This window comes from Myxocyprinus asiaticus, chromosome 12 (genome assembly GCF_019703515.2).
Source record: "Myxocyprinus asiaticus isolate MX2 ecotype Aquarium Trade chromosome 12, UBuf_Myxa_2, whole genome shotgun sequence".
In the NCBI taxonomy this organism is placed as follows: Eukaryota; Metazoa; Chordata; class Actinopteri; order Cypriniformes; family Catostomidae; genus Myxocyprinus; species Myxocyprinus asiaticus.
Genome location: NC_059355.1, coordinates 39,482,430 through 39,495,314, shown reverse-complemented (window position 1 = coordinate 39,495,314; position 12,885 = coordinate 39,482,430). Strand labels below are relative to the sequence as shown.

Genomic DNA, 12,885 nt, shown 5'->3' with positions numbered 1-12,885 from the left:
ATGTTATCTATAAGAGGTTCTTCTTCATTAATTTCTGTTTCATTTTATTGGCAGTAGGTTCAGGGATCTGGCATGGTCGACCAGTCATGGGAATGTCAGAGTATGATATTCCTCTTGCACACCATCAGTCCTATGGCTACAGCACTGTCCATCACGGTCACCCCTTACACAGCAGGTAAAACTCTTCTGTGCTCTGTCATCCTTTAAAGATGACCTCATTAGCCTTTATGTGAACTGCCTTAATCAGATTTAAGCACCTCCATTACAATGCCAAGTGCCAACTCACCGCTGTGTGGTTCTATAAAGCAGTGCATTGCTCACAACTTAATAGTGGTGCTTGCTAAAGCAAACATTACTGTTACTATTGCTTGTACTTGTTTAAATGCTAATCTAAGTATTAAACTTTGTCTTGTAACTATTCATGCACTGTTTGTGGAACATACATGAATGATACCTCAAATTGTGTGGCTTGTTACAGAGAGGTGTGCTTAGGCCTGTCGCGATTATTAAATAACCACCTGATTGCGGTTATTTGATCTAACCGCGGTTATTTGAGACAGCTGCGATTATTGGACATTCAAATTCCAATCACATTTTAATGCCCAAATAAGGGAATTTTCAGCGAATATACTGTATAAATGCCATGAACGGCGCATTTGTGTGTCATTCAGTTGAACTCCGAGTCCGAGTGTCAAGGAGCCGCACCGCAGAGGTCAACCAGCTCCTGTCCTGAAGAGCACGTGAAGTGCCCTGATGCGTGCGCTGTCAGCAGAGGCTCGCATCTTAACTGCCATGAAAATATAAACAAACAAGCAGGGGTGTAAAGTAACGAATTACAAATACTCATGTTACTGTAATTAAGTAGTTTTTCCCAGGAATTGTACTTTAAGTAGTTTAAAAATTTTATACTTGTACATTTTAAGTGCTGTAACTGTACTTTTAATGCGCTATTTTCCCACCGTCTGTGTTCGCTACTTCCCTGTCCTGATTTTATTTTTATCTATCAACATGATTGGCTAGGGAGAGTCTCGTGACTCCCGTCAAATCAAATCGCACGTAAAAAACTTGAACGCCAGCTGCAGATCGGCGCCAACTGTAATGGATTTGGAGGATGCCTCAAGCGTAGTTCAACAGCTGAACATCACGGCCGCACCTGAAAGGGTTTTTCGCAGTGAAAAAGGCCAGTTGCATGATCGTGTCATATAAGTTTAGTTTGCTTAAGCCAGATATCATCATTAATCTTGCCTCTAATTTTAAGAAACATATCGATGTAAATGTAATATTTCTGCTTACCAGATTCTGTGTGTCTATAATGTAGCCTGTAATTTAGCTATCACTGAGATTATTGGGTTGATGTGAGAGATTAAGGGAATGATATCAATAGGGCTGGGCGATTAAATAATCTTGATGTCCTCGATACCGATGATAAACGTTTGAGTAATTTTCTGTACTTAACCTATTGTTCTACATCTTGCTATCGATCGCGATAGCAAGACAACCACTGGTTGGTTGATCTAGATTAAATATAAAAGATTGACTTTTTATTTCCGGGCATCTGTAGCTGCCTGCTGTTTGATTGACAGGCGGCTAATGTTTGTGCGCTAATGCGGGTATGCGCCTAAATGGTCAAATACACTTCATAATTGAGGCATTAATGTAAACGCAGTCGGTTTGGTCTAAAGTGAATGTAAACAGTGGGACAAAAAGCGTATTTGCATCAAAAAGTCGGACTTGAAGTGTGCACGTAACTGAATTGAGCACTGTCTAGTAGGCTGTCAGGTAAAGGCTATTAATCAAACAACAATAACAAGGAAACGAGAAAACCACTCACTACTTTTGGCTGAATAACTTGAGTAGCTTTAAAAGTATTAATGTAATGGAATAAAACAGTGAAATTTTTTTAATAATAACATTTTATTATAATACTGATTCTCATTGTATCTCAGAAAGAGGGACAGTGTGGCTTCCCATGTGCTACATAAAGAAATAGTTCACTCAAAAATGAAAATTGTCTTATCATTTACTCACCCTCATGTCATCCCAGATGTCTATGACTTTTTCTTCAGCAGAACAAAAATTAAGATTTTTAGAAGAATATTTCAGCTCTGTAGGTCCATACAATACAAGTGAATGGATGCCAAAATTGTGATGCTCCAAAAAGCACATAAAGGCAGCACAAAAGTAATCCATTTGACTCCAGTGGTTAAATCCATGTCTTTAGAAGTGATATGATAGGTGTGGGTGAGAAAAAGATCAATATTTAAGTCCATTTTTGCTAGAAATTCTTCTCCCTGCCCAGTAGATGGCGATATGCATGAAGAATGTGAATCACCAAAAACAGAAGAAGAAAGTGAAAGTTAAAGTGGAGATTGAATGAGCAGGAAGGAGAATTTATAGTAAAAATTGACTTAAATATTGATCTGTTTCTCACCCAACCTATCATACAGGTAACCTTAGGAGAAATACAAGCTGCTCTGGAAAAAGACGGTGTGGTTGTTTCAAGGAGCACAATACGACGATACTTGAACAAAAATGAGCTGCATGGTCGAGTTGCCAGAAAGAAGCCAGTGCCACAAAAAAGCCCGGTTACAATATGCCTGACAACACCTTGACACGCCTCACAGCTTCTGGCACACTGTAATTTGGAGAGACGAGACCAAAATAGAGCTTTATGGTCACAACCATAAGCGCTATGTTTGTAGAGGGGTCAACAAGTATTGTGCTCCTTGAAACAACCACACCGTCTTTTTCCAGAGCAGCCTGTATTTCTCCTGAGGTTACCTGTGGGTTTTTCCTTTGTATCCCGAACAATTCTTCTGGCAGTTGTAGCTGAAATCTTTCTTGGTCTACCTGACCTTGGCTTGGTATCAAGAGATCCCTGAATTTTCCACTTCTTAATAAGTGATTGAACAGTACTGACTGGCATTTTCAAGGCTTTGGATATCTTTTTATATCCTTTTCCATCTTTATAAAGTTCCATTACCTTGTTACGAAGGTCTTTTGACAGTTCTTTTCTGCTCCCCATGGCTCAGTATCTAGCCTGCTCAGTGCATCCACATGAGAGCTAACAAACTCATTGACTATTTATACACAGACACTAATTGCAATTTAAAAAGCCACAGGTGTGGGAAATTAACCTTTAATTGCCATTTAAACCTGTGTGTGTCACCTTGTGTGTCTGTAACAAGGCCAAACATTCAAGGGTATGTAAACTTTTGATCAGGGCCATTTGGGTGATTTCTGTTACCATTATGATTTAAAAAGGAGCCAAACAACTATGTGATAATAAATGGCTTCATAAGATCACTATCCCTAAATAAAAGACAGTTTTTTTGCATGATCAGTCATATTTTCAAAATCAATGCCAAAATTTCACAATTTCTGGCAGGGTATGCAAACTTTTGAGCACAACTGTATCGCTTCTGAAGACATGGATTTAACCACTGGAGTCACATGGATTAGGCTACTTTTATGCTGACTTATGTGATTTTTTTGGAGCTTCAAAGTTTTGGCATCCATTCACTTGCATTGTATGGACCTACAGAGCTGAAATATTCTTCTAAAAATCTTAATTTTTGTTCTGCTGAAGAAAGAAAGTCATACACATCCAGGATGGCATAAGGGTGACTAAATGATAAGAGAATTTTCATTTTTGTGTGAATTATTCCTTTGAAACCCGATGTGGCCCCTGTACCAAACAACTGCTCTACCCCCTCTATTGTGCGGGACATGACGCACCAAGTGACCCTGCTTTTTAGTGTTTTTTTTTTTTTGTTTGTTTGTTTGTTTTTTTATTCCTGGCATTGTTTTGAACATGTTTTATGCGCAACAGTAACTCTCTCTGGGAAATTTAGACATTACACAAACTGATTTTAATGTAATTGTTTCATACATTATGATATAAAATGGGGATCATTGTATTGAAAATAACTTTCATCTTTTCATTTCTGTTGTCATGTCACCCATGTAAGTTACGGTATGTGTGCTACATTTTTAAATTGCAGCATAGAGTTTTTATTATAAAGGGGCATAGCTTTTGCAACTCGGTACTCAATATTCACTACTCATGAATACTTTTAAATGAGCTACTCTTTTACTCTTACTTGAGTAGTTTTTAGGACAGGTACTTTTTACTCTACTTAAACTAAATTATTTTAAGAAGTAACAGTATGTTTACTTGAGTATTATTTTTCAGTACACTTTCCACCCCTGCAAACAAGTATAAACTTTGATATTGAATGCAAAGTGCTCCGGTTTCACTTTAAACAATCATGCAATGGCAAATGTTCCTGGTTTATACATGCAGTGTTAATGACACGCAGTGACACAGAGGAGGAGACACACGCTTAGGCTACTCTATTTCTGTGAATTGATAAAATTATGAAACGAAATCTCAAAGGTTTTGCTTGATGACAAATGTGAGTTTAATCAGATCATTAAAATATCATGTGAAAGTGAAGAAATTAAGAAAATAAATTTTTTACTATTAGGGATGCACCGATACCTTTTTTTCTCTTCCGATTCCGATATCAGAAATCTCCGTGTCGGCCGATACTGATCCCAAGCCGATACCAGTGTTGTTTTTTTGCATAATCAGTTTAGAATATCTTTACATTATTGTGTGGAACTAATTGGGAGTACTCTTTAATATGTAAAGTAACACAAACCTCTAACTACACATTATTTCAATATAAATGTATAGCTTATTAAGAAACACTTTATTATTAACTAGTATACTGGATAATGTAGCAGCAAAATTAACAGTAATTCCAGTCTTCAAGTCTAAAGTAGAAAAAAAAACAGTGTTTTATTTTTTCTTTTTTTAAATGTATCAACTTGCATCTGGACTTTAAAGGATTCAGATCTCTTTTTTGTTCAATTTAGTTTTTTTTTTTTGGAACCATTTTAACTTAAATATTGTTATAAATTGTAAACAAATAATAATGATGACAATAATAATAATAATAATAATAATAAATTGTTATTAATATTATTATTATTGACTTTTAATTTTGATTTTAAATACAACAGTAATATATTTAAATTGTGCACTTTTAAACCCTCATGCTTTTATTTTGACATTCTAAACTCTCCAGGAAGTCCTGTATGTGTCTGTTTGTAGGCAAGTTCACAGTAGTTTAATTTTAATTATAAATGAACCAAACTATTGAGCATCTACATATGAGATGCTGTTCTTGAGTAGCGCTTAAATATTGCGCACCACTGTGAAGGCTGAAATTAGCCGCGAATGCATCTCCAACCTGTACGTGAGTTTGTGTCAACAGAGCAGCACCATTCACTAACGCGCTGGCGCTGTGCATACTATATATTTACTTGTTAAACACAGCCTTTTGTGATTCACAGAGCTATCGCACGTCTTCAAGTGGCTTTGAATAAAATGCACGAGTCATATGAACTGCTTTAATGGTGTTTTTTGGGTTGTTTATGTCATTTTTGGAGCTTGACAGTAACGAACTTGACTAACACACAGTATCAGATTTGGATCGGGCTCGTCGGACCGATACCCGATCCGTCTAAAAGCTTCAGTATCGGAGCCAATACCGATCCAGGTGCATCCCTATTTACTATTGCATAAGTTAATAAAAATCAAATATAAATATAATAAAATATACATAAAAATTATATTTTATTTTAATTTTAAAACAAGTGTAAATGTAAAATTGACCAAAACTAAAGTTGACCAAAAAGAGAGACCTATCAGTGCTCGACAGTTAGGACTGCCCGATGGCCCGGGGCCAGTGAGAGAGAGATTTGGGCCAGTTGCTAGAACTGTCACTTGTCCGATCGGGCCAGAAAACAAGAAAACAACAAGTGAGAGAGCACAATAATTTTCACTTGGCGGACGTTAAAACAGGTGAATAAATACCCTTACATTGAAGTTGGGACTCAAGTCAGTATCATAGAGACTTGGAGGTGGACTCTTTTGATGGGAGCCAGTAAGCAACCACCCTGAACACCTTAGAAACACCCTAGCAACCACATACAACCTGGTATCTATACACAACACCCTAGCATTGTGGAGTTTTGCTTGGTTTGCTTTAATGTTTTTTAATTGTATTTCTTGATGTATGCCAAATAGTACACTATCTTTCTGATGTTACAGTTTAGTAGGGGCATGTTCTAGATGCTAACAGCTTGTCTGACATTATGAAATTCTGCAGAAGCACTGGTACAGTACTTGCTCTCACGCTATCTTCTCCTTATTACCGCTCTTTCCTTCACAGACGCGACTCCAGCGTACACCCTAAACGTGCTTGGCACTACCCTCAGTACTATCCTCCTCATTTCTCCCAAGCTTGCTCATCCTCCCTCCCCCCTCCTCATTCTCCTCCCTCCTCCTCCTGCTATCAGATGAAGCAGATGGGTTTGTCCCCGCCTCAAACTGGTGGTGCAGGACATGAAAGGCTTAATAAAGCTTCATTTGCTAAGTGTAGCCCTTTATAGTAAGTAAAGCGCCAGCTGTGTGGAGTTGCTTTGTCTGTTCCCTGCGTGATTTGTCAAGTCAGCGTCTAAAGCTTGTGTGTTGTAAAAGTTAGATTGCATGGCTTTCTTGTAAATTTGCTAAACAAGAAGGAATATTTCACCCAAATATTTTGTCATTTACTCACGCTCATGTTGTTGTAAACCTGACATTTTTTTCTTCCACTGAATACAAATGAAAATAATTTTCTGAATGTCCAGAGTGTTCTTTTTCGTACAATGAAAGTGACTGGGGACTGAGGCTGTCGAGCTACAAAATGACCAAAAAATACACCATAAATGTAATCCATACAACTAGCGTGCTATAGTCCAGGTCTTCTGGATGCATAATATAACTGTGTGAGGACTAGAACGAAAGTTATTCACTAAAAAAATCTTCCTCTTTGCCGTAGCTCTCAAATCTCATTTGCGCTTGCGTTCAATTCAAATATGGTGTCATGTTACAGCAGGTTTAACATCAATGATGCCAAGCGTAATTGTTTCTCGTGCATCTCATCACAGACGTTAAACTTGTCGCCATTTCATTTGAATTACAAAAATTACAAGCAAATACACAAAAGTATTCTATATGACTTGTGCGGTACATTCAAAGTCTTCTGAAGCTGTACGATTGCTTTGTGTGAGGAACAGAACGAAATTAAAGTAGTTTTAAATGTTCCTATCTGCCGTAGCTCTCAGATCTCATTTGCGCTTGAGATTAATTCAAATATGGCTTGTCAAGACGTGTCACAACAGCTTTAACGTCAATGATGTCAAACGTCATTGGTTCTCTTGTAACTTATCATAGCTGTTAATGTCGCCATTAATAGCTATTAATGGCAACGTTATTTTGAATTGAAGATTTTCAGTGAATAATGACTTAAATTTCAGTCACTACCTCACTCTTCAGCCTTTTTTGAGCTTGTCTGCCTTAAAGGAATGTTCCGGGTTCAATACAAGTTAAGCTAAATCAACAGCTTTTGTGGCATAATGTTGATTACCACAAAAATGTATTTTGACTTGTTCCTCTTCTTTAAAATAAGCAAAAATTAAGGTTATAGTGAAGCACTTACAATGGAAGTGAATGGGGACAATGAAAGTAAATGTGGCCAATTTTTGGAGGGTTTAAACAGAAATGTGAAGCTTATAATTTTATGAAAGCACTTGCATTAATTCTTAAAACTTGTGTATTAATTGAGCTATAAAATTGTTTAAATTGTAATTTTTACCATCGTTTTAGGGTTTGTTGACTACATCAGCATTGCAACGAAGTTGTAAAATTGGCTATAACTTTACATAGAAAAGGTTAGTAAGTGATTTTATCACACTAGAATCTGGTTTACACTCGTATTGTGTACGTCTTGGGGCTATATTTTTGAAACAGGGAGTATTTTAACATTCAATAACTGGCCCCCATTCATTTCCATTGTAAGTGCCTCACTGTTACTTCACTGTAACCTCACTGTTGCTTTTTTTAAAGAAAAGGAGGGACGAGTCGAAATAAATTTTTGTGGTGATCAACATTATGCCACAAATGCTGTGTATTTAGCTTAACTTGTATTGAACCCGGAATATTCCTTTAAAGGCTCGGGTGAAAACTTTTAATGCTTTTTTCCATATGGTGCACGATTGAGCGTTTCACATTTCAAAGTATGCTCTTTTGACCGCAAGCTATACGGAAGTGTTTTACGCATGTGCACTACTACTGCTTTGTGATACCCTTTTAGCACAGTCAACGGCAAGCGCATGCACCCACGATGCAAGAACCACAGACTGTTAGTGTGTCTAGAAAGCCCACCGTACTGTGCGCGAGTCGTACCGGCACACAGAAAACCTAAGTATATTTGGGGGGGGGGTTGAATGACATTAGGGTGAGTAAATGATGACAGAATTTTCATTTTTGGGGAAACTATCCCTTTAAGCATCAACAAACCACTCTGGTTGTGTTTTATGAACCCACGTGAACACTTTATTATCCATTTGATCTGACTGCTTGCCCTTCCTCCCAAACCAGCCCTGACCCCCAACTCCTGGCTCCACCTCCTGACCCTCTGGACAGATACCCACCCGAGTATGGGTGGATGACTCCGGGCAGGAGAAGCCCATTGCCAGTGCCTTTAGAAGTGCCTGGTGCTGTTGCCAGTGATTATGACCAGGAATACTTTTACACTCATTGCTAGTGAAACAGACAACACATAAAAACTTGGTGAGAAACATAAATGACTCACATTGACTCTCTAACTATGATAGCAAATCACACTGGGGCTTAACACTTCTTCCTAAAGCACTATGACTGCGTTCACTGTCTTCTCCACGGCACTATCCGCTTAGATTTCTACGCTCACTGGTGGTGGGACTGTTGTGTCTTTAAAAAAGGGTGAGGGAAAGCATGCGACCACTGCACTGAATGTTTTTGATTTGCTGTGTGCAAGTTTTGACTAGCATATGTGTGTTTTTGTATGGTCTGCTTCAGGTGTGTGGATGTTTAATACTGTTTAATGATGTTTTGTCTCACTCAACTTACTTGAAATCTGTCAGAAAAACACCATTACGTACTTTAATAAAAAAAAATTTAAAAAGTCAAATTGGCCGCCACATAATGAAAAACGGCTAATGTCTTGACTGGATATACTGAATCCCTTTGCACGAAGCAAAAACAAATGCTGCCAAACTAGCTGCACAAGGAGTTATTTTTGTAACAGAAGTGATCCTGCAATCCATTGAGTGGAACTCTGGTTTTTAGTATATCTGGCACTGTATATACAGTAGATCTATTTTGTATGATTTAACAAACTGGGGATTAAAATATGTGACCTGGTCCATCATTTTAAGTCACTTTAACCCAGAAATGCATTTTAAGTTTCATGCATTAAAGTAAAAAGGAAAGTCTCAACTTTATAATGATGTAATTATTAGGTTTCTACTTATTATAATCAGAATTTTTCTAAAGCTATAATCATTTAAACATTGCCTGAGACTTTCCTTTTTACTTAAAGGAATAGTTCACCCAAAAATAAAAATTCTCATCATTTACTCACCCTTATGCCTTCCCAGATGTGTATGACTTTCTTTCTTCACTAGAACACAAATTAAGATTTTTAGAAGAATTTCTCAGCTCTTTTGGTCCATTCAATGCAAGTGAAGGGGTGCCAAAATTTTGAAGCTCCAAAAATCACTTAAGTCAGCATAAAAGTAATCCATAAGACTCCAGTGGATAAATCAATGTATCCAAAAGCAATTTAATGGGTTTGGGTGAGAAACAGATCAATATTTAAGTCAATTTTTTCTATAAATTATCCTCCCTGCTCAGTCAATCTCCACTTTAACTTTCACTTTTACATTCTTCTTGTGTTTTTGGTAATTCACTTCATGCATATCACTCCCTACTGGGCAAGGATCAGAATTTCTAGCACAAATGGACTTAAATATTGATCTGTTTCTCACCCACACCTATCATATCACTTCTGAAGATATGGATTTAATGACTGGAGTCGTATGGATTACTTTTATGCTGCCTTTGTCTTTCCCCTCCTCATTATCTTGCATTGTGTGGACCTACAGAGCTGAAATATTCTTCTACAAAATCTTAATTTGTGTTCTGCAGAAGAAAGAAAGTCATACACATCTGGGATGGCATGAGGGTAAGTAAATGATGAATTTAAATTTTTGGGTGAACTATCCCTTTAAGTGCATAAAGCTCAAAATGATGATTCTGGGTCAAAGTAACTCAAAATTATGGATCAGGTCACATATTCTTTAACTTTTTTTGCATATTTGTAAGTCATTGTTTTGCATGTTTGTTGTTGATCGTTTTTATGAAATATTAAAACTTGTGCTTAGTTGTATATTTGTTTTCTATTTGCAGATCGTACATGGACGTGAACCAACTTGATTCTCACATGAGCAGTCCAATGGACAGCAGTTTTGACTCTGAAGACCAGCAGACACTTTGTTGGCATGAGGACTCGAAACCAGGAACAATAGTTTAGAGAGCAAGAAAAACTGTTTCCTTCTCTCGTTTTTTTTTCACTTATGATGTGCCTTGTTTTCATTGTCATCACATTTTTCTAATTAATGGTAAGGAGTTTAAAAGTCTGAAACACAACAATCTCTACAGAAATGTTCTTAGACAGGAGCCTTAAAAAAAGATGTGCATGAAGTTGATCCTGCTGGGTGACTTCAGAAAGGACAAAGCATTCTGTGAACAGACCTACGGGAAGCTCCGAGTTGCTGTGTATACCTAAAGTGATAGCACTTTGACTGAACTGCTGTTGAAACTTCGGCCTTTGATTCTGTGTTGTACAGTGAACAGAATGGAGTGAATACATTTTCATCCACTCTACGTGACAATGAAGGATATTGCAGACATTGAGAACTACATCAGGCACAAACATTGATATGAAGGATTGAAACTAGGCAAATTTCTTACGGTCAAAATCTAGCCAAAATATTTTGTTTTGGATTGTAAATGTCATTCATATGCTGATCTCATCTTTTCTTGAGAAACCTTTTACAGTGTTTTTGTATTCATAACCCTTAAACTGAATACTTGGAATGCGACCGTGCAAGAAAAGTCTTTTATTCAGTATTTTCTCACACTTTCAGTTGATGTGCATTCACAATACAGGCATCATTCCAGATCCTTTGTTGCTTTGCACTTGTACTGTGACACCTGTGTACCGTTTTTAACTTTGTTCACAACCAGTAACAATGTTCTTGATTAGTGTGCAACTAACTTGGACCAGTCACAAGCAGTATTACTGGGTTTCTGTTTTTCACATGTCAAGTACTAGTAAATCATGCCAGGGGTCTACATTTTACTTTGCGTCAGCCAGTGCGAAGTATTTAAATGTCTTTTTCGAATCCTGCTGAAACAGAGTGAGTGTTCTAAGAAACAACTAATTAAAGAGAAGCTCTTTTTTTTTTTTTTTTAACATGGCTATAGGGGAGTGTAATTGTTTGACAGTCACTAACTGTCAGGTACAATAATTTGGGACATTTAAAACTGCACTTTTAAACCCAAATGGACTTGACTCGCCACTAGTGATAGGAAACCATGAGCTTGCTCACAGCATCTTTCTCTATCTCTCCAGAAGGGAGCTGCATACTGTATGTGTTTGTAAATGATGTAAAAAGGCTTGTTACCTTTTTGTACCTTTTAGAGAGATTTGTTTTTATCATTTTGAAAGATTTTTTTTAAAGCATATAATATATAGATTGGATTTGTCAAGCTGGTTCTTAGAAATTTCTTGAAAGAAAATTCATTTGAATTAAATGAGAATACCAAAGTTTCATGGACATGTTATTGACTATATTAATTTTAAAACATGAATGGTTTGATGCAGTGTATTAGAGTAATTAAAGCTTTATAACTCTATAAATAACATTTATCCCAGTGGCCAGTTACCCATTCATTCCTCTGAGGGAAACGGGGAGAATTAATTGGTAGATTTGTCTATTTTAACTGCAAAAAAAAAAAAAAAAACATGCCGAAAATCTGTTTTATACGTTTTTGCACTTTTAACAAAGCCAAAAACACTGAACTTAACTTTTATCGTGTACAAATTGAGATAAAAAGATGTAAGAACGGCTGTGGCTGCAAGCAATTCTTGAAAAAGACGAATGAATTTATCTGATATTTTGGCTTTCCTCTTAAAAATGAATGGGTACTGTGGTTTCCTGGGCTTGTTTTTCCCCACATTAAACAACGTCTCCAGTGTATGGCGCGTTGCTGATTACATCTATGTTTGCTACCTGCTAGGATCAAATAAGGAAATTGCAAACTTGACTTATGGTAGTAATACAGCAAACAACAGTCTAATCATGAGAATAAGTAGGCCACCATTAAGATTATATAGATAGCTTTTTTTAATCATGTAAGATTTTATCCTTTCCAAAAAAATAAAATAAATGAAAATAATTACATTAATTGGCACTTTAATTAAAAAAAAAAAAAAAGAGAGTAGTGCAAGCCAAGGAGGCAATAACATAGTTACAGTTATTTAGTGAAGTTCTGTGTAGTTCATTGTATGAAATTCATACAATTCTCAGATAGTTTAAATGCAACCAAAGTATTAAGGCTGCACAATCTGATGTTGTGTTTCTTTGTCACTGCAGAGTTCTGTCTTTCTCACGGTTAAGAAAGGGCAGCTTATCATCATGCATTAAGTATTAAACCTGAAGAACATGTTTTTGAGGCTTGCCTCTCTGACTAAGATCACATGAGCCACTCTCCTAAGGATAAGCAAAGGGCTAAATCCAGGTGGTGCCATCTGTTTACACAATGAGGTAAGGACAGATTAGGCAGCTTACTTTCTTTTAATGCTACACCTTTGATAAACAGTCGGAATGCATATACACTTATGTTCAGACATCAAGTGATTATAGAGAAAAATAACATTTAGA

At 36.8% G+C, this 12,885-nt stretch overlaps 1 protein-coding gene across 1 annotated transcript in view; it reads left to right on the top strand.

The window, feature by feature from the left end:
* LOC127449105 (FERM domain-containing protein 4B-like) overlaps positions 1–11,792 on the top strand; it is a 77,468-nt gene extending 65,676 nt beyond the window's left edge. The window contains exons 22-24 of the mRNA XM_051712274.1: positions 55–175; positions 8,495–8,686; positions 10,346–11,792. Coding sequence (XP_051568234.1) covers positions 55–175; positions 8,495–8,660 — 287 coding nt within the window. The 3' untranslated portion in view covers positions 8,661–8,686; positions 10,346–11,792. The remainder of the gene's footprint in view (positions 1–54; positions 176–8,494; positions 8,687–10,345) is intronic.
* The last annotated feature ends 1,093 nt before the right edge of the window (positions 11,793–12,885 follow it).